Source organism: Amblyraja radiata, chromosome 20 (genome assembly GCF_010909765.2).
Source record: "Amblyraja radiata isolate CabotCenter1 chromosome 20, sAmbRad1.1.pri, whole genome shotgun sequence".
Lineage (NCBI taxonomy): Eukaryota > Metazoa > Chordata > Chondrichthyes > Rajiformes > Rajidae > Amblyraja > Amblyraja radiata.
Window position 1 is genome coordinate 6908381 of NC_045975.1, and position 27771 is coordinate 6936151.

The 27771-nt window shown below is 45.1% G+C and overlaps 1 protein-coding gene and 1 long non-coding RNA gene across 6 annotated transcripts in view; one reads left to right on the top strand and one right to left on the bottom strand.

Annotated features, from left to right (window-relative positions):
• The window catches only part of ano1 (anoctamin 1), a 173824-nt gene that overhangs the window by 60661 nt on the left and 85392 nt on the right, over positions 1-27771 (top strand). For all 5 annotated transcript variants that reach the window (XM_033038711.1, XM_033038714.1, XM_033038710.1 and 2 more), the window contains 3 exons: positions 5840-5938; positions 12090-12241; positions 17493-17547. In XM_033038711.1, the coding sequence (XP_032894602.1) occupies positions 5840-5938; positions 12090-12241; positions 17493-17547 (306 nt within the window). The remainder of the gene's footprint in view (positions 1-5839; positions 5939-12089; positions 12242-17492; positions 17548-27771) is intronic.
• LOC116984546 lies at positions 292-11668 on the bottom strand. Its single transcript, XR_004415060.1, has 3 exons — positions 11659-11668; positions 8736-8739; positions 292-327 (listed from the first exon to the last, which is right to left on the bottom strand). It is a non-coding gene; the product is annotated as an uncharacterized LOC116984546 (long non-coding RNA).

The window sequence follows — 27771 nt, forward strand, 5'->3', positions numbered from 1 at the left end:
CGAATTACAAGGGACAGATAATGGGGTGGTCAGACATCATTACAAAGTATAGAAATAGTACCAGTAAAGTAACAATACAAAATAACAGGTCTCGTGCCCCCCCCCCCCCCAAAAAAAAACAGGTGACTGTGCCAAACTAGCTATCATCCTTGTTGCCATAATGGCGTGAGTTATGTGTTTTTATCAGACTCCGAGGCAGTCTCGGACGTCTCTGGGAAGCCACAGCTTATCTGGCCTCGTGATATACTGCTCCCTTCTAGTTAATGCCTCAGCATTCTTCGAAAACATCATCTTGTTTTCCTAAGCAGGGTTTGAAATGTGGTGCTGCTAATTGTAATTGTAATTAATTTATTAGCCATGTATGTAAAAACATACAAGGAATTTGATTTGCCATACAGTTGTACCAAAAAAAGCAGCAAGAAACCCAATTACATAAAGGTTAATATAAACATCCACCACAGTGGCTCCCCTGCATTCCTCGCTGTGATGGGAGGCAATCCAGTCTTGTCGTCTTTTCTTATTCTCCCATGGATGGGACAGTCCAACCATCCTCAGTCGGGGCGATCGAAGTTCCCACGTCGGGGCGGTCGAGGCTCCCACGTCGGGGCGGTGGGCGGTGCTGAGCCCCGGACATGGGGCTCCCAAAGTCGATCCCTGACAATGCACAGCGAGCTCCACGATGTTAATTCCGCAGGCTCCTGCGGTTGGAGCTCCCATAGTCGATCCCCAGCAAAGGGACCGGCAGCTCCACGATGTTGGGCCGCAGTGCGGGCGGAGATACGGCACAGAAAAAATCGCGTCCCCGTTGAGGAAAGCGATAAAGAAAAGTTTTCCCATCTCCCCCCCCTGCCCACCCCCCACATAATACAAACTAAAGATACATGAAGACATCCATTTAACAGACTAAAACCAACAAAAGAAGAAAAGGATGACAGACAGAGCTTTGATTTATAGATGCAGCATAGAAACAGCTCTTAAGTGGCCTGTTAACTTAATGGGTGCTGTCTGTGCAGAGTTTGCACGTTCTCGCTGCGAACGCACCGGTTTTCTCTGGGCACTCTGGTTTCCTCCCACATTCTGAAGACATGCGGGTTTGTAGATTAGTTGGCCCTCTGCAAGTGGGCCTTGGTGTGTAGCGAGTGGATGAGACAGTGAGGTCACGGGTGATCGATGTTCGGCGTAGACTCGGAGGGCCGAAGGGTCTGTTTCCATGCTGTATCTCTAAACAGTAAAGATATCAAAAAAGGAACTCAAATGAAAGTGATAGTTGCTATGTCAGACAGTTTATGTAGGTTAATTGGCTTCTGTAAATTGCCCCCTCCCCCCCCCAGTGTGTAGTGGGACAACATCAAACCAGTGCGGATGGGTGATCGATGGTCGGCATGGACACGATGGGCCAAAGGGCCTCTTTCCATGCTGTAATAGCCCTGTCCCACGGTGCAAGTTCATTCCAAGAGCTCTCCCGAGTTTTAAAAAAAATCAAACTCGTGGTAAACACGGAAAATGAACGTAGCGGGTACGTCGGAGCTCGGGGACGTCTCTTAGCGGCTCGTAACGCTAATGGCAGGTACTCGGGAAGACTCGCTAATGGCAGGTAAGCTCGGGAAGAGTCGTGAAGATTTTTCAACATGTTGAAAAATGTCTACGAGAGCCCCGAGTACCGACGAGTGGCCATTACCGTAAATCTCCGAGTTCAAATCAGGGCAAACTCGGGAGAGCTCTTGGAATGAACTCGTACCGTGGGACAGGGGTTTAACTCTAAACTAAACTATAATCTTTGGACCAGTGCCAGTTTTGCAGTGGGTGGTGGTGGGTGCAGTTGGGAATAGAGAGCCTTGTGACTCGTTGGTTACATCCATTATCAGCGCTTTAACTGAACGAAACAGCGGAGGAATTTTTGTCACGTCTGCTACCATCAATCTCATCTGGAGAAAAGATTATGCGTCTGTTACCATAAGTCTCATCTGGAGAAAAGATTATACATCTGTCTCGACCACTTTAATTTGCTTGCACTGCAAGATCTTTATATGTTACAAATGTTAGTTGCTGAAGGCAAGTTCCCAATTTTGGTTCCAAATTCTGTAACCCTCTGTGCTGCCAGAGCCGTTACTTGTATCCAACTCGCGAGTTGATCCGCTTGTGTGGAATTAATTGAATTATGATTTGGCTCATGTTGCCTCTGGGTGCAATTTGGATTCATCAGCCTATTTTGAAAGTAGCGGGTTAATACCATGAGAAATGGGAGCAGAATTAGGCCATTCGGTCTATCAAGTCCATTCTAGCATGGCTGATCTATACCCATTTTATACCCATGTCATACCTATTTTAAAATGTTAATTCTGTTGATTTGATTCCCTCCCTGTTTCTGGAATCACTAAAGATGTTAGTATTTTGCCCAGAGAAAGGAAATCGAGAACCAGAGGTTTAAGGTGAGGGGGGGAGAAGATTTAATAGGAACCTGAAGGGTAAAATTTTCATGCGAAGGATGGTGGGTGTATGGAACGAGCAGCCAGAGGAGGGAGTTGAGATGGGCGTTATTGCGATGTCCAAGAAGCATTTAGACGGGTACATTTTTGGATAGGTTTAGAGGGATATGGGCAGGTGGGATTAGTGTGGATGGGCGTGGGCAAGTTAGGCCGAAGGGCCTGTTTCCACGCTGTCTGACTCTCAGATTCTGTCCTGAGTGCAGTCGGCTGATCTTCCACTGACTAGACCAAAGACCTCCACCTTTGCCCAAACTCATTTCTCCTTCCCTTGGTCTGATGTCTTCATCTGCCACTGTCATCTTCTTCTGAATGCTCCAACCTAAGGAACTGTCCTCTTGGTTTGTCTGAAGAAGGGTCTCAATAGACAATAGGTGCAAGAGTAGGTCATTCGGCCCTTTGAGCCAGAACAGCCATTTTATGTGATCATGGCTGATCATCCCCAATCAGTACCCCGTTCCTGCTTTCTCCCCGTATCCCCTGACTCCGCTCTCTTTAAGAGCCCTATCTAGGTCTCTCTTGAAAGTATCCAGAGAACTGACCTCCACCGCCCTCTGAGGCAGAGAATTCCACAGACTCACAACTCTCTGGGTGAAAAAGTGTTTCCTCGTCTCCGTCTCGACCGAAAACGTCACCCATTCCTTCTCTGCAGAGATGCTGCCTGTCCCGCTGAGTTACTCCAGCTTTCTGTGTCTATCTCTTGTGTTTTGTCATTCATTCTCGAGGTTCAAGTTCAAGGTCAAGTTTGATGCGCCCAAATTCCCCTTCTGATTTGACCAACCTTTCACCTTTAGTGATAAAGTAGGGAAACAGGCCCTTAGGCCCACTGAGACCACGTCATCCCCCCATCGATCACCCACAAACTACACACCAGGGGCTTCAGTGCAAATCCTACACATCTTTATGATGTGTGGGGAAACTGGAGAACAGGTGCAGCAGTAGGATATTCGGCCCTTAGAGCCAGCACCGCCATTCAATATGATCATGGCTGATCATCCAAAATCAGTACCCCGTTCCTGCTTTCTCCCCATATCCCTTGATTCCATTAGCCCTACGAGCTATATCTAACTCTCACTTGAAAACATCCAGTGAATTGGCCTCCATTGCCTTATGTGGCAGAGAATTCCACAGATTCACAATTCTCTGGGTGAAAAGGTTTTTCCTCATCTCAGTGCTAAATGGCCTACGCCTTATTCTTAAACTGTGACCCCTTGCTCTGGGCTCCCCCAACATCACAAAGACTGTACCCTTGGTCAGGATTGAACCCTGAGACTCAGCCGCTGTTAGGCAGCAACTCTATTGCTGGAATTTCTCCTCTGAATGAATCGCCTGCAAATATTCATTGCTTGTATAAAAAAAAAAAAAATCTCTCTCTAGGATTTATCAAATTTGCAATCAAAAATCATTTGGTTAAGTGTTAAATATTCGGGTTGCACAGTTAGCTCTGTGCGATATGATGTGGGAGTGTGAATTAAATTGTTTTGTTGTAATATTTTGAGTCGAATAACTGCTGGCATCGCAAGGTGAAATGGTCGTTCAGCGGTGTGTGCCTGTGCTTCCAGCTCTGTGGCAGTGAATCTGAATGTTTGACCTATTGAGAGTTCCTTGTGATTGGAATTACCAAGTTTGGTTGCAGCTCTATCCATTTGACTGTTTATGATGTGTTCTTGTTTGATCTGCTTCTGAGACTGCCAGGAATGTTAAAAGAACTCGAGATGAAAGAGAGCCATAAATGAAACTGTTGAATCTTTACTGTATATGATGTGTACCCAGTTCATCATTTTGTTCAGCCGTTTGGGTGAATAACTGCATTTATTTTTTTTTAAAAGGGAAAAAAAGCATTGGTTTGGTAACTTTATTTCAAAGTCAATCATTTTTATATTTGCTGCTCTTCCCATAACCTAACATTATGGGATAAATATAAAATTGACGTATTCTAAACATCAATCCATTTGACATCAGACTTTTCAAATCACACCTATTTAATACTGCCCTTCATGCAATGTCATTCCGACTTGTTTCATTAGTTGTAGCTCCTGCCATCTCTTTCATGGGGGGATAAAAAAATGGCGGTTACTGTCTGGTGGCGATGATCTCGCTAACTTTTACACTGTGACTCCCGCATATTGTTTTCCGCTGTTGGCCTCGACTTTGATGTCTGTCAACGCTGGAAAACTCGACTGACCTTTTGCTTTGCTACATCTCTAGCAGAAGGCATGCATAAATGTATCCACTCGTGTATAGTTTCAGTCCGGCCTGTCGCTTGAATGTAAATCTGACTTGGTAGAGTTGGCTTTCTTGCTCTCTTTTAAACTCACAAATACCAAGGTGTTAAATGGGATGCCATGAGAGGTGGTATCAAAAAGAAGCCAGCACGTGCTCGCTTAAGGAGAGGTTGAGCAGGCTAGGACTCTATTCCCTGGAACGCAGGAGGATGAGGGGGTGATCTTATAGAAGTGTACAAAATCATGAGAGGAATAGATCGGGTAGTCGCACAGAGCCTCTGGCCCAGAGTCGAGGGAATCGAAAACCAGAGGACATGGGTTTAAGGTGAGAGTGGAAGGATTTAATAGGAATCTGAGGGCTACCTTTTTCATACAAAGAGTGGAGGGCGCAGGCCACGAGCTGCTGGAGGAGATAGTTGAGGCAGGTACTATCACAACGTTTAAGATGCATTTAGATAGGTGTATGGAACAAGCTGCCAGAGGAGGTAGTTAAGGCAGAGACTATCCCAACATTTGAGAAAAAGTTAGACTGGTACATGGATAGGACAGGTTTGGAGGGATATGGACCAGGAGAAGGCAGGTGGGACTGATGTGGCTGGGACATGTTGACCAGTGTGGGCAAGTTGGGCCGAAGGGCCTGTTTCCACACTGTATCACTCTATGACTCGATCATAACTGTGAGGGTGGGAGATGGTGGGAGAGTGTGTGTGTGCGCACAGGCATTGGAGGGGAGGGGGGAGAGATAAAGATGAGTGATGTGGGGGGGGGGGGGGGGCAGGGGTTTATTACTTGACGTTGGAGAATTCTTGTGTAGCTGGGACATGTTGGCTGGTGTGGGCAAGTTGGGCTGAAGGGCCAGTGTCCATGCTCCATGACACTATGACTCCAAGACATCCATGGACACCTGAATTAGATCCATCACGACCGTTCCTTTTCTGAAACAGCGAAGGACATCTGGAGAGTGGAGTTGCTGTACAAAGATGATTGTGGCCTTATTTTCCAAGCAGTTTTGAACAGTAGTTCAACCTGAAATTTAATGTGTCGCCACATCCCAAAAAGAGTGAGTGAGTGAGTGAATGTGAGATGATTTATCGTAAGCTGCAGTAATCTGCTGTACTCTTTCTCCCTCAGACTAAGGCCTACGGTCTAGGCTTTGTGAAGATACACACGCCATGGCACGTGCTGTGCAGAGAAGCAGAATTCCTCAAGATTAAGATGCCCACCAAAAAGGTAGGTTGAGATGACCTGATGTCTTGGCCATAACCTTTAAGACTTTCCAAGTCATTTGGTTGAATTTTTGAAGTGTCAACAACATTCAAATTGGGGCGGCATTTTAGTCTTTATGCTGACTGGATAGCACGCAACAAAAAGCTTTTCACTGTACCTCAGTCAGAGCAGCAGAGAGGCGCAGTGATTGTGCTGCTGCCTCACAGCGCCAGTGACCCGGACATCGGGTGTCGTCTGCATGAGTTAGTGCGTTCTCTCTGTGACCGTGTGGGTTTCCTCTGGGTGCTCCGGTTTCCACCCACATACCAATGACATGCAGGTTTGTCGGTTAATTAAAGTGTAAATTTATCAATTGACTGTTTTTCCCCATAACCTGATATTTATTATGGGATTAAATATATAATGGACTTGTATTTTAAACATCAAACCATTTTACTGCAGTCATTGCAAATCACACCCATTTATTGCTGCTTTCCCACCTAGAAATTGCCCTGTGCCCGTCGGATGCGAAAACAGGATAACATGACAATTGTCTACGGGTGATAGGTAATCGGCACAGACTCGGTGGGCCGAAGGGCCCATCTCCGTGCTGTATCTCTGCACGATGGCGCAGCAGTAGAGTTGCTGCCTTACAGGACCAAAGTCCCGGGTTCGATCCTGACTATGGGTGCTGTGTGTATGGAGTTCTCTGGGACCCCACCTGCTGAAACAGGAGAATTAGTATTTTGTATCCTTTCAGACGGATCTGGGTGGTACAGTGGTATAATAATAATAATAATAATAAATTTTATTTTTGGGCGCCTTTCAGAAATCTCAAGGACACCTTACAGAGATTAACGGGAATAAAAAACATATAATCAGAATAAAATAAATAATAAGGACATCACAGAAACACAAATTAAAAACAGAATTCAGTCCAAAAACAAAAAATCAAAAACACAATGTGAAGAGAGAGCAGCGGCAGCTAAAGCGCGCCAGCGTCCACTCTCTCTTCACGGCAGCCATCTTGGACAAAGACTAATAGGATTACCTTACAGACAGGTAGAGGTACTGCCTTACAGCGCCAAAGACCCAGGTTCGATCCTGACTGCGGGTGCTGTCCTGCGTGTTTTCTCCGAGGTTTTTGGTTTCCTTCCACACTCCAAAGACGTACAGGTTTGCAGGTTAATTGGTTTGGTCTATCTTCGGTTTAAACCAGCATCTGCAGTTCCTTCCTACAAATATCGGCCAGAAATCTGTGAGCCAACATCAGTCACCTCTTCCACTGGCCTCTTCCATGTGTCGATATCTTTTCCTGTTTGTCTTATGCCTAAATAGGCATTGGGGAATTACCGCATTTTGGACATTATTTCTCAGATGCCTTGTTGCTTTTTCCCCTCTGTTTCGGTTCCGTCTGCAGGCTTCCCTTAGTTGCTGAGCAGTTCTCAACCTTGGATAGATACAAAATGCTGGAGTAGCTCAGCGGGACAGGCAGCATCTCTGGATTGAAGGAATGTGTGATGATTCAGGTCGAGACCCTTCTTCACTGCACCCATTCCTTCTCTCCAGAGATGCTGCCTGTCCCGCTGAGTTACCACCAGCCATTTGTGTCTATCTTCAGTTTAAACCAACATCTGTAGTTCCTTCGTACAACAGTTCCGAACCTTTCTTCTGCCAGCGGGTCCCCCTTGGCACCTTTCCACCCTCTCCCTGCTGTTTAATGCTGACATCAAACAGAGACTATCTTTCAAGTATTTGAAAAGTAAAACTTATAGAAAGTCAAAAGACTCTGGGGTCCGGGGAGGGTGCGAAGATGCAGACTGATGGTGAATCGACAATAGATGCAGGAGTAGGCCATTCGGCCCTTCGAGCTAGCACCGCCATTCGATGTGATCATCCCCAATAAATACCCCGTTCCTGACTTCTCCCCATATCCCTGACTCCGCTATTTTTAAGAGCCCTATCTAGCTCTCTCTTGAAAGTATCCAGAGAACCGGCCCGGCCTCCACCACCCTCTGAGGCAGAGAATTCCACAGACTCACCACTCTCTGTGAGAAAAAGTGTTTCCTCGTCTCCGTTCTAAATGGCTTGCCCCTTATTCTTAAACTGTGGCCCCTGGTTCTGGACTCCCCCAACATCGGGAACATGTTTCCTGCCTCTAGCGTGCCCAAACCCTTAACAATCTTATATGTTTCAATAAGATACCCTCTCATCCTTCTAAACTCCAGAATGTACAAGCCCAGTCGCTCCATTCTCTCAGCATATGACAGTCCCGCCATCCTGGGAATTAACCTTGTAAACCTACGCTGCACTCCATAGCAGAATATAGCAAATAATAGGATTTGCAGTGAAAAACGGAAGCAATGCCAAAATTAATTTATATTGGAGGTGGTTGACTTTATAAACAATTTGTAAAATCATTAGCTTACAATTGTATAATTCCTTTGCAGCTTCAGTGAGTTCATGAAGCATCACGATGGATTATTGTGAGAGGGGAGAGGTTTAATAGGAACCTGAGAGGCAATCTTTACATGCAGAGTGTGATGGGTATTTGGAGCAAGCTGCCAGAGGAAGTAGCAACATTTAAGAGATTTAGACAGGTACATGGAGAGGAAAGATTTGGAGGTGATGCTGACAAATGGAACTAGCTTTGATGGATTAGAGGGCCTATTTGTGTGCTGTATAACTCCATGAATGAAATGTTTTCATTGCATTAATTTCACAATCATAACCATAATCGTAATTTGTTAGCCAAGTATGTTTTGCAACATACGAGGAATTTGATTTGCCGTGCAGTCATACTAAAAAAGCAACAAGACACACAACTATGTCAAATTTGACATACACATTCAGCACATAGACTCCTCCACATTCAGCACAGACTCCTCCACATTCAGCACAGACTCCTCCACATTCAGCACAGACTCCTCCACATTCAGCACAGACTCCTCCACATTCAGCACATAGACTCCTCCACATTCAGCACATAGACTCCTCCACATTCCCCACTGTGATGGAAGGCAATAAAGTCTTATCTTCTTTCCTCCTTTTTCTCCCGCGGTCGGGGAAGTCGAACCTTCCGCAGTCGGGGCGATCGAAGCTCCCGCGGATTGGAGCTCCCGAAATCCGTCCCAAACCAAGGGATCACGAGCTCCACGATGTTAAGTCCGCAGCCTCCCGCTGTTGGAGCCCCCGAGATCGATCCCTGTCAAAGTGACCGCCGGCTCCGCGATGTTCGACCGCAGTGCAGACAGAGATCCGACTATCCAAGTGGGTAGATGGGACTGAAGACGGGTCCTGAACTGAAACGTGGCCTGTCCATTCTCCTCATAGATGATGCCTAACCATTGAGTTACTCCAGCACTTTTCCACGATCATACAAGCTGTATGGTCGTGAGAGGTCTCCTATGATCATGAGAGGTCTCCTGCGACATGTTGCCAGGGTTGCCTGTATGGTTGTGAGAGATCTCCAAAGAGTCGTAGCGTCTTTCTAGTCGCCGCTGAATTTTCAACATGTTGAAAATTTTCGGCCACCTATGATGAGTGCCGGCAGTCGCCGAAAAAGTTGCGTAAGTGGGACAGGCCCTTTATGTACACCAGGTTCTGTTAATCTTGACCTGGGCTTCAAAGCTACATTTTTTCTGGGTTTAGTTGCAGTGTAATGTTGATATTATTATTATATGTTACACTGTACATGACATGGTATCGTTGTGGAGTGTACACTATACTACAGTGTAGTATTGATATGACATTTTACACTTAAACAGATGGGATGAGATCCATCCAAATAAGGAGAAGAAAAAGAAGCTAGTTCCTACCTCGGGCACCAAGCACTTGTGGAGTCTAACTCCAGTTTGCTGTGAAGCTAGTTTTAAGGAACACTTGAGATTTGAAGTGCCGATGCCTGATAAGGTGATGGAACTGGATTCAATAGCAGCTATCGAGCGGAAAAATCATAAATATTCTATGGTGTAACAACTTGCATGCGTGCAACATTTTTTCGGTAGCAAAAATACCCTAAGGCACGTATTACTTGTTGCCCAAAAAATGGATGCAGGGCCAAATGAGATGTTAATGAACTTTGTTGAGAGGTTAGTGAAGGTGTTGGGGGTTATGCGAGGGGGGGGGGGGCAAGCTAATGGGGTTGAGAGGGAAAGATAGACCAGCCATGATTGGATGGTGGAGTAGATTTGATGGGCCGAATGGCTTAATTGTGCTCCTGTGACTTATGAACTTGGGTAAGCTTGTAAGGGGATCACCAAGTGCTGGAGTAACTCAGTTTATCCAGCACTTTGGGTCGTACACTAGCATCTGGAGTGCCTTGTGTCTAAGCTTTTAAGGAATAACTTTTGCAAAGGGGGAAAAATATTTCAGGAAGGCCTGTGAAGTATTCAAGAGTTTGGGATGTACAGAGATTTGACTCTGTGATAGTCTGATGGGCCAAATTATCACCACCTCATGCTAGACCAGAGGTTGGTACCTGCCTACTATTAACAGTACATGCATGCAAGTATATGTACATGTAAAATAGACACAGAATGTTGGAGTAACTCAGCTGGACAGGCAGCATCTCTGGAAAGAAGGAATGGGTGACGTTTCAGTTCGAGACCCTTCTTCAGACTGAGAGGCGGGGGAGAGGAGACTAGAGATATGGAAGGGTAAGGTGTGAAAACGACAGATCAAAGCGGGCGATGGTAAGGAAATGTGGAATGGTTCACTGTTGGCTGAGTGAAGGTGACAACGAGGCATACAATAAGTAATATTTAATCAGGAGGACAGTACAACTAGTCGGATAAATTGTGCACATGTAAGGATGTGCAGATGGTTTGCCTGCCTGCACTGTACTGATACTGACACAGTGCATGCATGCAAGTATGTGAACATGGACAATATTGCCTTCCAATTAACGCAGGCAGCTCATTACTTGTGGCATGTTGCAGATCCTGCCAACTCCTCTTGGCATTCCACAGCGACTGCATTCTGATCCAACCTGCATAAACTACATTTGTGGGAGACTTGAAATATGTTTAGAGAAACTTATTTCCTTGGAAGCTTACCAGATGTATAATGCTGATGAGGGGAGAGAATGGGAGAGGGTCAGATGGATATGTGATGTATTGGACCCTTCACAAGCTGACAGACTTGCCCGCAGCGTGCGATGAGTCCAGACGCACTTTTAGCGACCCGATGAATCATCCCAAGGACATTTGGACGATGATTCCTCGTCAACTGGCTAAAAGATTGCTTGTAAATTCTTCCGTGTCTAGTCGAAAATGAGCAGGATCTCAAACTAGATAAATACGAGATGAAGATTTTGAACTCTGAAGGGTACGAGATGGTGCCCGCAACATGGCGACTCTTGTGTACTGTCAAAGATAGATCGCAGAAACGGGCCCTTCGGCCCACCAATTCTGTGCCGACTTGCGATCCATGAACAAGTAAAACTATCCTACAAGCACACACAAGGTTAAATGTACAATTCTACCAATCCGATTGGGCAGCATCTCTGGAGAAAAAGAATAGGTGATGTTTCAGGTTGGAACCCTTCTTCAGATTGAAAGTAGGGGGGGGGGGCGGAAATAAACTGAAGGCGAGAATAGACAAGAACAAGTCGGGCCGGCAACATATGACTTTGGGAAGGGTGGAGTCCATTATGGCCCCTTGTTGATCCTTGTGGCCATTATGGGCCCCACACTTCCTGAGGCATCTGTTGCCGGCCCTGAGTTGTTCTGTCGTTTCCTCACCTCCAGTTTATTTCCACTTTCAGCCTGAAGAAGGGTTCTGGCCTAAAATGTCATCTATTCTGTTTCTCCCGAGTTGTTGCCTGACCAGCTGAGTTTAGTTTAGAGCGCAGAAACAGGCCCTTCGGCCCACCGGGTCCGCACTGACCAGCGATCCCCGCACTCTAACACGACCCTACACCCACTAGGGACAATTTTTACATTAACCAAGCCAATTAACCTACAAACCTGCACGTCTTTGGAGTTACTCCAGAACTTTTGCAAAGAATTAATGTTTTGTTTTGATGACGTTACAAATGTTCAGGATTTAATAGATGCCGTGCGGGAAGTCGATCATCTTGCTTTTCCTCATTTTAGTTCATTCCAATATTTTTTCTGCTTTGTTGGGATGCTTTTCGCGGCCTCACATGCATTAACTGTTGCTCATTCTTCAGGTGTATGAAGTCAAGCAGAAATCTGGCATCGTCAGCAAAATATCGAACATTTTGCACAAAATCACTTCGCCGTTGAGACCAAAAGTGGAAGACCATGACAACGTGACGTACAAGCACCTCTCCTACCCCTTCTCCAGAGAGAAGAAGCATTTGTAAGTACCCATGCACAAAACACCATGTGAAACGCTAACTTTGGGCGGCAGGGTGGCGCAGCGGGAGAGTTGCTGCCTTGCAGTGCTTGCAGCGCCAGACACCCGGGTTCGATCCCGACTGCGGGGTGCAGTCAGTGCAGAGTTTGTACGTTCTCCCCGTGACTGGCGTGGCTTTTCTCCAAGATCTTCGGTTACCCATATCCACAATTCGCTGCAATTTCTTGCGCTCTTGGATGCAGCTGTTCCCAAACCAATAGACAAGGTTGGAGGAGGAGCATGTGAATCTCTGCCTCACCTGAGAGTGCTGTTTCGGTCCCTGGATGGTGTTTAGGAGGGGGAGGTGCAGAGGCAGGTGTTGCACCTCATGAGTTTAGTTTATTGTCACGTGTACCGAGGTACAGTGAAAAGCTTTTGTTGCGTGCTAACCAGCCAGCAGAAAGAACAATACATGGTTACAATCCAGCCGTCCACAGTGTACAGATACATGAAAAAGGGAATGATGAGAATAATGTTTAGTGCAAGGTAAAGTCCGATCAAAGATAGTCAATGGGTCTCCAATGAGGTAGATAGTAGCTCGGAACATCTCTCCAGTTGTTGGTAGGATGGTTCAGTTGCCTGATAACAGCTGGGAAGAAACTGTCTCTGCATCTGGAGGTGTGCATTTTCACACACATGGTTGCAGGGGAAAGTGCATGGGGCAGAAAAGGCTTGAACACAGAGAGCGTGGACAATGCAGAAAGCGGTCGAAATGGCAAATTGGGCAGGTGGTAGGGGAATGATGATGGCAATAATAAAATATTTTCATGTCAGTGGGCACTTGTGGATCAGAATAAACTTGCAGGCTGAGGGCTTGTTTCTGATGTACGACTCGCTAACTCAATGCTAGCGTGTCTAATTTTTTGATGTGCTCTTCTGCACGGCCTTGAAATAATCAGCGTCACGGTGGCGCAGCAGTAGAGTTTCTGCCTTGCAGCACCAGGGACCAGGGTTCAATCCCGACTATGGGTGTTATCTGTGTGGAGTTTGTACGTTCTCCCCGTGATCTGCGTGGGTTTTCTCCGAGATCTCTGGTTCCCCCACACCCCAAAGACGTACAGGTTTGTTGGTTAATCGGCTTGATATAATTGTAAATTGTCCCTAGTGCGTAGGGTAGTGTTAGTGTGCGGGGATCGCTGGTCGGCACGGGCTCGGTGGGCCGAAGGGCCTGTTTCCGCGCTCTATCTCTAAACTAAAGCAAACTGATGGCAGTCGGCACATTGGGAATTCTGCCTATTTCAGGAATTCGAAAAAACATAGGCCAAATTGCGCAACTGTCTCAACATTTGACCTAATGGCGCGGGGAATGATCTTCATGGGGTGTAGGAAGGAATGGCAATAAACCTTTAATATCAAGGAACTCGGTACAAGAGTTAGTTCAGCTACTAAAGATTGCTTTAAAAAACAAACTTGGCCCTTTTAAGTCTCACTTCCTCTGACTGAAAGAACTTGAAATTAGATTAGTTTGGAGAGACTGCATTGAAACAGGCTCTCTGGTCCTCTGAGTCCACGCCAACCAGCGATTGGCCAATACACCACTAGCTGACACACGAGGGAACATTTTACAGTAGCCAATTGACCTACAAACCTGCAAGCCTTTGGAATGTGGAGGAAACCTGAGCACCTGGAGAAAACCCCCACGTTCACTGGGAGAATGTACAAACTCCATACAGGCAGCGACTGTGGTCAGGATTGAACCCGGGTCTCTGGGGCTGTGAGGCAGCAACTCTACCCGCTGCGCCACCCTGAAATATTATAGTATGTTACAGGAGATTTAAAGCGGTATCTCTTTTACTTGTTACTGAATGGAAGATGGAAAGACGTGTCACATGTGTAGGAATTCGTCAAGAAATTAGGAACAGATGTAAATTAAATTATATGTTTAAGAAGGAACTGCAGATGCTGGAAAATCGATGGTACACGAAAATGCTGGAGAAACTCAGCGGGTGCAGCAGCATCTACGGAGCGAAGGAAATAGGCAAGGATTTTGGCCGAAACCCTAAGGAAATAGGCAACGTTTCGGGCCGAAACCCTAAGGGTTTCGGCCCGAAACGTTGCCTATTTCCTTTGCTCCATAGATGCTGCTGCACCCGCTGAGTTTCTCCAGCAGTTTTGTGTACCTTAAATTAAATTATATATTAATAGTGTTGTAGCTAATACTGGACACTCGAGCCCCAAATAGAATTTCACTTGTAAGTGGAATCTGGCATCATTGAATCAGACCCCAGTCTATTTTGGGATTTCCAGAAGTCATTTGATGAAGTGCAGCATGGAAATGGTATTGTCGAAAGTAAAAGCTCCTATTTGGAAGGAATCCAAGCTAAGAGGAAATGGATAATGCACAAATGAACCTTTTAATTGTATTCAAGGGAGAGTTAGAAATATCGCTTGGGGTGAAAGGAATCGAGGGTTATGGGGAGAAAGCAGGAACGGGGTACTGATTTTGGATGATCAGCTATGACCATTATCGAAGGGCCGAATGGTCTACTCCTGCACCTATTTTCTACATTTCTAATTGGCATGATGAGTGGTGTGGTATAAGGGTTGATGTTAGTTCAGTTTAGAGATACAGTGTGGAAACAGGCCCTTCGGCCCATCGAGTCCACGCCGACCAGCGATCCCCTGCGCGCACACACACACAGTCTGAAGAAGGGTTTCGGCCCGAAATGTTGCTTATTTCCTTTGCTCAATAGATGCTGCTGCACCCGCTGAGTTTCTCCAGCATTTTTGTGTACCTTCGATATTTCCAGCATCTGCAGTTCCTTCTTGAACACTATCCTACACGCACTGGGGACAAGTGGCAATTATACCAAGCCAATTAACCTACAGACCTGTACGTCTTTGGAGTGCAGGGGGAAATGGGAGAATACCCCCGCAGGTCACAGGTGGAACATACAAACTCCGTACCGACACACCCATAGTCAGGATCGAACCCAGGTCTCTTGCTATTGTTCTCGAGACAAACCAAGGCTGATAAATGAATGTGTTCACAATTGAATTGGAACATACAATGACTTGAGGGACTAATTAGCCTATAGTTGTACTGGTACTGTAAATGCATTCCTGGAACTTCAGCAGGGCCAGCTATAGGAAAATATTTACTTTAGTTACCTTTCTGCAGAGGAGACTGTAGGGTTATAAAATGAAAAATCGCTTTTTTTTTCTTTCTAATTTCCTGTAAATATTATGCTTCCTCTTTGGATTATAAAATGTAAACCAGGACTATTTGAGGCTGCCTCCATTTCCAACGAGGAAACAAAGAACTGCAGATGCTCGTTTAGCAGTCTGAGGGAGGACTCCGACCCGAAACATCAACGACCCTTGTTCTCCAGAGATGCCGCATGACCCGCTGGGTTACTGCAACACTTTGCATCTCCTCATTTTTGAAAATGTCATTTGTCTATAGCAACCAACCCCAGTTTGGGAATCAATGAAGTTTAGGGATCAATCTTGGCCCAGCCTGACACGAAATGCTTAACTTTAGTAAATCTCTCTCTCTCTCTCTCTCTCTCTATCTCTCTCCCACGGCTTTAACCTGTGTATGCCACGCACCAAGTCTGCACTGCTGAAGTGCGAGTGAAAAGATACCATGAACTGGCCTAATCGTTTGGAACATGAAGTGAAACTGTGCGAAGTAAAAGTACTTTTCTTGATTTAGACTTGGAGATACGGTGCGGAAATAGGCCTTTCGGCCCACTGATTCCTGGGAAAGACATTCTTGCCATAGAGGGAGTACAGAGAAGGTTCACCAGACTGATTCCTGGGATGGCAGGACTTTCATATGAAGAAAGACTGGATAGACTCGGCTTGTACTCGCTAGAATTTAGAAGATTGAGGGGGGATCTTATAGAAACTTACAAAATTCTTAAGGGGTTGGACAGGCTAGATGCAGGAAGATTGTTCCCGATGTTGGGGAAGTCCAGGACAAGGGGTCACAGTTTAAGGATAAGGGGGGAACATTTTAGGTCCGAGATGAAAAAAACATTTTTTACACAGAGAGTGGTGAATCTGTGGAATTCTCCGCCACAGAAGGTAGTTGAGGCCAGTTCATTGGCTATATTTAAGAGGGAGTTAGATGTGGCCCTTGTGGCTAAAGGGATCAGGGGGTATGGAGAGAAGGCAGGTACATGATACTGAATTGGATGATCAGCCATGATCATATTGAATGGCTGTGCAGGCTCGAAGGGCCGAATGGCCTACTCCTGCACCTATTTTCTATGTTTCTATTCCACGCCAAACAGCGATCACCCACACGCTAACACTATCCTACACACTAGCGACAATTTACAATTTTCAGAAACCAATTCATATTTTAAGAAACCTTTGTCTTTTTCATCGTGCGTATAGAGTTTGCAATATCAACTAATTTTAAACCAGTTAACATATAATATGGGGAAGGGTCTTGACCCAAAATGACCCAAAATGTCACCTATTCCTTTTCTTCAGAGGCCCACTGAGTTACTCCAGAATTTTGTGTCCATCTTCAGTGTAAACTCAGCATCTGCAGTTCCTCCTTGCACATTATCTCTAGCAGCTTGTCCCACTATACGAGTTCATTCCAAGAGCTCTCCCAAGTTAAAAAAAAAAATCAAACTCGTGGTAAGCACGGAGAATGAACGTAGCGGGTACGTCGGAGCTCGGGGACGTCTCTTAGCGCTAACGGCAGACTCGTGAAGATTTTTCAACATGTTGAAAAATGTCCACGAGAGCCCCGAGTACCGACGAGTGGCCATTACCGTAAATTTCTGAGTTTGAATCAGGGCAAACTCGGGAGAGCTCTTGGAATGAACTCATACCGTGGGACATTGAGTTTCACTGCCTTGAAGATGGTGCAGTTTACACATAACATTGGAGTGAGAAGGAGCTTGATGCATGATTATTCTGTAATAAAATGGAAAAGCAGCAGCATGAATTAATAATAATTTATAATAACGCCTTGTATTTTATTTAAATTTGTTTATTAAAATAATATTCAATTTCCTGCTTGGTACCATAATTCCATGACTGCTGTTACAATTTTGGGCAGTGATCTTGTCATTTTCTCCGATTGAATTGAATACTTTGTCACATGTGACAAGTCCCCGTGAAATTCTTTGCTTTCGTTCCCAAGGTATGCAAACAGTCGCTACGTAAAGGGAGCTTTACGAAGGTTCACACGCCGGCTCCTCCTTTGTCTACTCCTTTTGCTGACTTCAACAACTTTTTCTTCCTTTAGGTTCGATCTTTCAGATAAGGACAACTTTTTCAGCAGCACCACAAGAAGCACAATAGTGAGTATTGAAACTTTTGGTATGCTTATTTGGTCAATAATGTACAAACTGTTTCCATTGATTTTAGTTTCAATTATAAAATAATATTTGAAATAGTTTAATAATCTAAGTGATTCTCTATTTATGTCACTCCACATCAAAAACTGCAGATGCTTGATATCTGAAACCAAAACTGATTATTGTCAAAAGGGCTCAACAAGTCGGGCAGCATCTGTGGAGAGAAAAATGTTGACTGTTTTCTTAAGTTCACAAGTGATGGGAGCAGAATAAGGCCATTCGGCCCATCAGGTCTACTCTGCCATTCAATCATGGCTGACATATCTCTCCCTCCTAAACCCATTCTCCTGCCTTCTCCCCATAACCCCTGACATCCGTACTAATCGATTTTCCACCAATGCTGCCTGGTTTGCTGAGTTTTCCAAGCATTTTCCGCTTTGGTTTCTATGGGGTTGTTTCGAACTGTGTGGCAAAGTGAATGAACTGTAGATGTTTGACTGATAATCCACAGTCAAAAGATAAAAAATGAAATGCTAAACTATTTTGCGATGGTTATTACAAATGAGCAGGAATATTGGCCAAATTGGATTGTAAATGCATTTGTACTGTTTTACTTGCTGCTGCTGTTGTTGTAGTTGTAAAGGCCCTGTTTTCTGTCTATACCAGGTTGGTTATTTGTGATTTGGCAGGAATCCTCTGTGTGGGCTTGGATGTGATTAAGGCTGTAGGTGGGTTTACAGAGAAAAACATTTGTAGGCCTCGCTCGGCCACGACTGACCATGGGTGATGCATCCTAGCTGTTGGCTGCTTGCTCCAAACCTCGGCTAGAGCAGCGCCCCTTGTGGCTGAAGAGACCAATGCGGGAGTGACGGTCTCTGTTGCAAAGGTCACATTAGTGTGTGGTCTCTGGTCTGTTGAAGTTGCTGCGCTCCTTTCTGTCGCTGCGTTCATCAGTTTCTCTTCCCCCGTTTTGAGATGTTGGTTCGGGGTACCTCTCCACCTTGTGCGGTCAGCTGCAAGGCTCTCCCAGGACTCCATATCGAAATATATCTTGTCACAGTAACAAAACTGTTGGATATGTGAAATGATCAAATCGCTGAAATAACTCAGCAGGTTCAGGCAAGGGGAGCATTTCGGGTCAACATCTATGCTCTTGCAGCACTTTCATGATCATAAGTAATGTAAAGAATCTTGAGAACAATTGTAAATCAACTAACTATATGGGTTTATATGTTCTAGGAGCAGAATGAGGCCATTCAGCCCATTAAGTCTACTCTGCCACTCAAGGCTGATCTATCTCTCTATCTCTCTCTCCACCCCATTCTCCTGCCTTCTCCCCAAAACCACTGACACTCGTACCAATTAAGACTCTATCCATCTCTGCCTTAAAAATATCCATTGTTTTGGCCTCCACGGCCTTCTGTTTGAACAGTATTGCCACCATCTCCAACTACTGTCAATCTTTGTTTTAAAATGAAAGCTATAGAGATATCCAACTGTGCCAAGATAAGTGTAGACACATGGAACTGCAAATGCTGGTTTACAAAAAAAAAAAACACAAAGTGCTGGAGTAACTCTGGAGAATGTAGATAGGTGACATGTAGGAAGGAACTGCAGATGCTGGTTTAAACTGAAAATAGTCACAATGCTGGAGTAACTCAGAGGGTCAGGCAGCATCTGTGGAGGAAAGGAATAGGTGAAGTTTCTGGTTGAGACCACTCTCCGGACTGCTAAGCTAAACATTCCCTGCATATCTATGTGCCCATCTACAAGCTATGGATGCACTGGTTATTGAAAGCCACTTGCACTTCCCTGTGTCGGCTGTATAAACTATTTGGGTTCAAGCTTTGAAGTATTCATTCCCATCCCTGAAACATCCAATCTTGAGGATTTACGGGATTTTTAAATGCTATTTGAACTGAGATGTGGCTTAAAACAACACAGCCCGCTGTCTGGACTCGATGTTGCTTCACTCTCTCGGTAGCATTAAACTGAGACTGACATCTCTGGAGAAAAGGAATTGGTGACATTTCGGGTCTAGGGTCTTCTTCAGACTGGGGTTGGGACCCTGGTCTGAAGTTCAATGGGGGGGGGGGGGGGGGTAAAAGCACATTGTAAGAAAGTGAAAGGCTAATCATGTAATTGACCCCATAAGGGCACAAGGTGCTGCAGTTACACAGCAGGTCAGGCAGCATCTCGGGAGAAGATGGATCAGTGACGTTCCGGGTTGGGACCCTTCTTCAGGCTCCTGACACAAAACATCACCTGTCCATGTTCTCCAGAGATGCTGCCTGACCCGCTGAGTTACTCCAGCAATGTCTTCATTTGGGCCAAAGTACCTGTTTGGGAACCGGGAGGAAAGGATTAATCTGTGGAAAATGTCTTCCTGGAACTTGTTTGTTACAACAGAGACATGGCAAGAAGTAAAAATAGACGTCGGGCGTTTCCCGTTGGGCCCAGTCTCTGTGGGAAAACGGGCCCGTGAGAGCTGGGCACATCAGGGTTGCAGCGGCAATATTTTTAGCATTATTATTGATTTGAAGAGCAAACATCCCCAATTGGACTTCCCATCTGAGACCGGATCAGGCTGATTAATAGTGGTGGCAATGGTGAACTGTTTAACTGGTTTAGTTTGGAGATACAGTGTGGAAACAGGCCATTCAGCCCACTGAGTCCATGCCAGCCACTCACGCACACACACGTGCACACGCACAATATTTTTTAAGGTAGAGATAGATATATTCTTGATTAGTACAGGTGTCAAAAGTTATGGGGAGAAGGCAGGCGAATGGGATTAAGAGACTGAGATAAATCAGCCATGATTGAATGGTGTAGTCGTCTTGATGGGCCAAATGGCCTAATTCTACTCCTATCCCTTATGGCCTTATACCAAGCCAATGAACCCACACAGCTGTACGTCTTTGGAGTGTGGAAGGAAACGGGAGCACACAGAGAAAACCCACGGGGAGAATTTGCAAACTCCGTACAGACAGCATTCGTAGTCAGGATCGAACACGGGTCCCTGGCGCTGAAAGGCGGGAAAGATATTGTTGCGCCACTGTGCTGCCCATTAGAAGAAGGATGTCGTTCTCTTCAAGGTCTGGTCCGGCTAAGTTCAAGGCGCAGCGGTCGTGATGTTTTTGGGACCAGTTGAACAACTGCTTAGGCATGCGGGAAGGAAATTTGATGACCTACCAACAACTGAAATGCTGGTCATTCATTTGACAAGGAAACGGGCGTTGTGAAGTGGGGGCAAATGAGAGACTTGAGGATGAAGGAAAACTAACTTTGAACCAAGATAGTATTGGAAGGTGGAGGGCAGAAATGTGCTTCGAATTGTAAAGAGAATCTGAGAAAAGACAAGGATTTTGATTCAGTTTTAGTTTATTGTCACGTGTACCGAGGTACAGTGAAAAACTTTTGTTGCATGCTAACTAATCAGTGGAAAAACAATACATGATTACAATTGAGCCACTCACAGTGTACAGGTACATGAGCAGGGAATTGTCTATTGTCTAATAACATTTAGTGCAAGGTAAAGCCAGTAAAGTCCGATCAAGGATAGTCCAAGGGTCACCAATGAGGTAGATAGTAGTTCAGGACTGCTCTCTGGTTGTGGTGGGATGGTTCAGTTGCCTGATAACAGCTGGGAAGAAACTGTTCCTGAATCTGGAGGTGTGTGTTGTCACGCTTCTGTACCTTTTGCCCGATGGGAGCGGGGAGAAGAGGGAGTGGCCAGGGTGTGACTGGTCCTTGATTATGCTGCTGGCCTTGCTGAGGCAGCGTGAGATATAAATGGAGTCGGTGGAAGGAAGATTGGTCTGTGTGATGGTCTGGCTTGCATCCACAATTCGCTGGAATTTCCTGTGGTTTTGGATTTGCAATAACAAAGAGAATTGGATGGCCATTTCATCCCTCCCTCATGGTTCTACCTCATGGTTCTACCTCATGGTTATTTTCATTCCAGTGAAGGTCTTTTATGCCTCCTCCAATGCCTCTGGATCATTTTATCGTATGCTGTACTGTATATCATGTGCCTACTATGGTCTAAGCAAGGTGCAAATTAACATGTACAGCCTTTAGAATGGCATTTGCTCAATGTCTACTATCTTGAATATAATAGAAGCACACCTTATTGTTTTGCATCATACTCATCATGAGCCATTCTCATCCAATCAATATATATATATATATTTATTTATTTTATTTTTTTAAAGAAATCCATTGACTGTATGTTGTGCAAACTAAGATGTTAATCTTGGGGAGCTCAGATTTCAATAGTTCAATCAAAAACCATTAGTGTGAATTGGTTAGCCTTTAACTCGGAGGTAAACATCATCGACCTCAGTACTGACTCTATAAAATTAAGTTTATTATTGTCACATGAACGGAGGTAGAGTGAAGATCTTTGTTTTGCAAGCTCCCTGATCCAATCGGATATTACACATAAAAGATAAGGTAGACTAAAGTGCTGGAGAAACTCAGCGGGTGCAGCAGCATCTATGGAGCAAAGGAAATAGGCAACGTTTTGGGCCAAAACCCTTCTGCAGGCTGCACCCACTGAGATTCTCCAGCACTTTTGTCTACCTTCGATTTTCCAGCATCTGCAGTTCCTACTTAAACAATGCTAAAAGATAGATCAGATATACATAAATGCCATTAATCCCATCTCAAGTACAATTGATAGAGCAAAAGGGAAGACACAGAGTGCGGAATATAATTCTCAGCATTATATCGTATCAGAGATAGACTGAAGGAGGGTCTCGACTCGAAACGTCCCCCATTCCTTCTCTCCAGCGATGCTGCCTGTCCCGCTGAATTACTCCAGCGTTTTGTCTTTATCTTCGGTTTAAACCAGTATCTGCAGTTCCTTCCTGCACTGTAATAGCTTGATTGTGTATTGTCTTTCCGCTGACTGGATAGCACACAACATTTTGTGTCCATCTTCAGCTTGATCCAGCTTTCTACACATTGTACTGCAACAGTTCTAGAGACAACGTCCCTATATCAGCAATAGGGTAGCAGTGAATAGGACAGTTTCATGGGCTGTTGGGAGGTCCATTCAGAAGCCTTATAATAACAGAGGGGAAGAACCTGTTCCTGAGCCTTGGTGCACAAGGAACTGCAAATACTTGAATCACGATCAAAACATAAAAGTGCTGGAGGAACTCGGCAGGTCAGGCAGCATCCGTGGAGGGAAATGGGTAGTCGACACTTCAGATCAGGATCTTTCTTCCGAAGCCTTGAATTCTTTCCTTCCACAGGTGCAGCCAGACCTGCCAGGTTCTTCCAGCACATGCATTTTGCTCATGTTTTGTGGGGTTTCAGTTGCCTCAGTCAACTCCTTGAGTAAAATTGGCAACAGTAGAATGATTAAACAAATGTCAAATTAGTTTAAAATTGATCATGGGTAACTGTTTAGATCCACAGATTCAACATTCGTCAAGGTGAGGGACTGTTGGTAACATTTAAGAGTTCAAAATTACTTCAATTGCACCAATGATTTAAGTTAGTGATATCATGTGTGCCAGTTCCTAATTAAATGAAAATTGATTTAGTGGCGGCACGGTGGTGCAGCAGTAGAGTTGCTGCCTTACAGCGCCTGAAACCCAGGTTCAATCCTGACTGCGGGTGCTGCCTGTACGGAGTTTGTACATTCTTCCCGTGACCTGTGTGGGTTTTCTCCGGGATCTCTGGCTTCCTCCCACACTCAAGGTGTACAGGTTTGTCGGTTAATTGGCTTTGGTATAAATTGTAAATTGTCCCTGGTGCATGTGTGTAGGAGAGCGTTTGTGTGCGGGGATTGCTAGTTGGTACGGACTCGGTGGGCCGAAGGGTCTGTTTCCGTGCTGTATCTCGGAACTAAACTGAGATTGTGCAGGAAGTTATGTTGAATTTGTCAACAACATGAGAGTAAACTTCCTTGTTGTGGAAAGAAAACAATTTGTGTTTCCCTAAATTGCTTCGGAACTCATTGGGACTGTCGTTAATTCACATTCCTGCTGAGATTGGTGCTTACATGCTTGGCTCTGCTGTTCTCATTTCACTGATGATGGAATCTATTAAAAAACTGTTTGGTTAAACCTTTCTGATGGGTTTTCGAGTCAATAAAAGACCGTGTGTACATAAATGCAGCTCGTTGAAGATAAAGATAAACTATTTTGGGTCCTGTATTTACAACTCGCTGGTTATTGCTCTGGATATGTAAACTTTCAGGATAGTAAAATAATTCTGATACATTCTTTCCTCCTAATTTGTAACCACCAGTAAATAACATGGACAGTAGGTGCAGGAGTAGGCCATTCGGCCCTTGGAGCCAGCACCGCCATTCAAAGTGATCACGGCTGATTATCCAAAATCAGTACCCCGTTCCTGCTTTTTCCCCATATCCCTCGATTCTGTTATCCCTAAGAGATAAATTTAACTCTCTCTTGAAACATCCAATGAATTGGCCTCCACTGCCTTCTGTGGCAGAGAATTCCACAGATTCAGTAGTTTTAAGTCTGTTACAGAAAAGTAATACAAATATTATGTAAGTTTACAAGGGGTTTGAATCCTGCCTGATTCCATGGGAGCAAGTCTCCTGCTGTGTCACTGTGCCACCCCTAAATCTCTCTTCATTTAATTAGGTACTGGCACACATGATATCATTCCCACATCCAGAGAGCAGAGGTTCATTGATGAACCTTCGACTATCCTTGTTAGGAATTTGCTGGGCTTTACCTTGCACGAAACGTTATTCCCTTATCATGTATCTAGACACTGTAATAGACCCAACAGCGGGGCAGGCAGCATCTCTGGAGAGAAGGAATGGGTGAAATTTCGGGTCTGAAGCAGGGTCTCGACCCGAAATATCACCCATTCCTTCTCTCCAGAGATGCTGCCTGTCCTGCCGAGTTACTCCAGTTTTTTGTGTTTAAACCAGCATCTGCAGTTCCTTCCTACACTGTAATAGCTTGATTGTAATGGTGTATTGTCTTTCCGCTGACTGGATAGCACACAACAAAAGGTGTCTGAAGAAAGGTCTCCACCCAAACCGTCACCTATTCCTGTTCTCTAGAGATGCTGCCTGACCCACTGAATTACTCCAGAACTCCATGTCCTAGAAGTGTTCTTGTTTTTTTACGATCACTACAATGCTTTCAAAGAATGACTCTGGTTCTAGCCCTTTCTGTGAGTTAATCTTTAAAGTAGTTGCCGTACATTTAATTTGACATTGCACATTTAAATGCTGATCGTAAATGTGAAAAAAAATATTTTGTGGAGTTTAGTCTAGAGAAACCGTGTGGAAACAGGCTCTTCAGCGCACCGAGTCCATACTGACCCCCGCACATTATCACCACCCTACACACACACCAGGGTCAATTTTACATGTATACCAAGCCAATTAACCTACAAGCCTGTACGTATTTGGAGTGTGGGAGGAAACTGAAGATCTATGAGAAAACACACGGGGAGAACATACAAACTCCGCACAGAAAACACCCATAGTCAGGACCGAACCCGGGTCTCTGGCGCTGAAAGGCAGCAAATCTATCGCTGCGCCACTGTGCTGCTCTGTAAAAAAAATAATTGCCCCGAGTGTGTAGGGAGTGGATGCGAAAGTGGAATAACATAGAACTGGTGTAAATCTTAACATAAACATCAACAAGTGGGAGAAAGGAAAGGGGAGTAGAGGGAAGTGATGCTGTTGCAGTGAGATGGTTCTGGTCACTTCATTATAAACTAAAATACCGATCATAACAAGGAATTGTAGATGCTGCTTTATGCCAAGGTTAGGCACAAATGCTGGAGCGACTCAGTGGCTCAGGCAGCATCTCTGGAGAACATGGAATGGTGACATTTCAGGTCTGGATCCTTCTGATGAAACTAACAATAGTTCTAATAATAGTCAGGCAGAATCTGTATTTGTGCAGTTTTATTCCTCTACCTCAGTGGTTGCCTGACCTGAGTATTTCCAGCACTCCTTATTTTGTTTCAGCGTCTGTGGATTTCTGTTTTCTTATCCCATTCTGAGTGGCCAGTGAGTAGAAGGGGTATTACCATAACCAGCGCCAGAGACCCGGGTTGCATCCTGACCACGAGTGCTTGTCTGTAAGGAGATTGTACGTTCTCCCCGTGACCTGCGTGGGCTTTCTCCAGGTGCCCCGGTTTCCTCCCACACTCCATGTTTGTAGGTTAATTGCCGTCTGTGAATTGTAATTTGTCCCTAGTGTTGTGGGATGGTGCTGGCATGCGGGGTGATCGCTCGTCAGCGTGGACTCGTTGGGCGGAGGGGCCGTGTTTCCGCGCTGTATCTCTAAAGTCTAAAGAGTGCCTTGCAGCTCAAAACACCACTGTGTCTCATTACCTCAGCAAGAGCATTAATTAACGAGGTGTAATTGTTTCTCATTGAGCATGTTGTGGGAATTGACCTGGGGCACCATTTTCCACCTGTATACAATAACTCCTTTGAAGGACTTGCTTGCTTGCTCAGCTGCTAAATTAAGACCAGCCGGTTGGGCTGGTGTCATCATTACCTGCCGGTTGTTTGCCTCATTCGCTTTCTGGTAAATACACTCCAGTGGGTTAGGAGGTACCTTGAGATTGTCACAATGCTGCTGGGTCAGACTCCGTTTTGATTGAGCCCAGCTAATGAGTCTCAGAAGGTGGACCGATTAAGATATGATGCCTGCAATCCAAGGTGATGCTTTCAATCTAGGATATCTCAAAGCGGTCAATAATGAGATAAGTGACTAAGCCCTTTGTCGTCCCCGATCAACTGGGCTCTAACCGCTTGCATTCATTTTCCAGACATACTGTGATAAGTACATGTGTCGGGGATTATGGGGAGAAGGCAGGAGAATGGGTTTAGGAGGGAGAGATAGATCAGCTATGGTTGAATGGCAGAGTAGGCTTGATGGGCCAAATGGCCTAATTCTGCTCCTATCGATTATGACCTTGCGACGTTTTATTTACTTGTGGACAAGGTGAGCAACACAGTACAGTTACTGTACTTGCTCTGAAATCCCACTCACAACTCTCAGCTTTCATGCAGATTTTGACCCTTGAAATTGTGCGCACTTTCTAATTTCTTGTCATCCATCACAATTTGTGCTCTGTCTCTCTGTTGAGTTGCTCCACCGCTCTGTATCTCCACCAGAACGTATATGACGAAGGGACCCAACCCGAAACGTCGCCTACCCATGTAATCCAGAGATGCTGCCTGACCCGCTGAGTCACTCCAGTCTAGTTTTTAGTTTAGAGATTCAACGCGGAAACAGGCCCTTCAGCCCACCGGGTCCACGCCGACCAGCTATCCCCATGCACTAGCACTGTCCTACACAATTTACAATTTTTCCAAAGCCAAATTAACCTACAAACCTGTACGTCTTTTGAATGTGGGAAGAAACCGGAGCACCTGGAGAAAACCCACATGGTCACTGGGCGAATAATAATACAATTTGTTTAATGGCGCCTTTCAAGACACTCAAGGTCACCTTACATCACATAATCTCAGTAATATACATACGATAAGCAACAAAGCATAGCACAACGGGTTAAGCTTGATATGAAATAAGATGCAATTGTTGCAGTTAAAATGAGTAAGCTAGTTTAAAAAGATGGGTTTTAAGAGCGGTTTTGACTTCAGTCATGGAGTCCAGTATGCGGATGTGAGGGGGTTGTTATTCCAAAGTTTAGGTGCAGAGTGGGAGAAGGCGCTGGCACCCATTGTGCCGAGGTCGATGAGTGGTAGAGCCAGTAGACCGCGGGGAGCGGGTGGGGGTGTGAGTCTGCAGGAGGTCTGTGAGATAAACTGGGGAAGGGTTACGAAGCGCTTTAAATGTTAATAATACAATTTTAAAGTTAATCCTTTGTGACACAGGGAGCCAGTCGGCAGGGGTGTGACATGATCAGTGGACTTGTGATAATCCGCGCTGCAGAGTTCTGGATGAGTTGAAGTCGATGTATAATCTTGTTGGGGATGCCTGCCAGGGTGGCATTGCAGTAGTCAATGTGTGATGTGACCAAGGCATTGACTAGAACTTCCGTGGAGTGTTGTGTTAAAGCAGGCCGTAGTCTGGAGATGTTTCGTAGATGGAAAAAGGCAATCCGGGAGACATTGTTTATATGACTGGAGAAAGAAGGGGTACTGTCCAAGTTAACACCAAGGCTCTTTTCAGTCTAAAGAAGGGGTTCAGCCCGAAACGTTGCCTATTTCCTTCGCTCCATAGATGCTGCTGCACC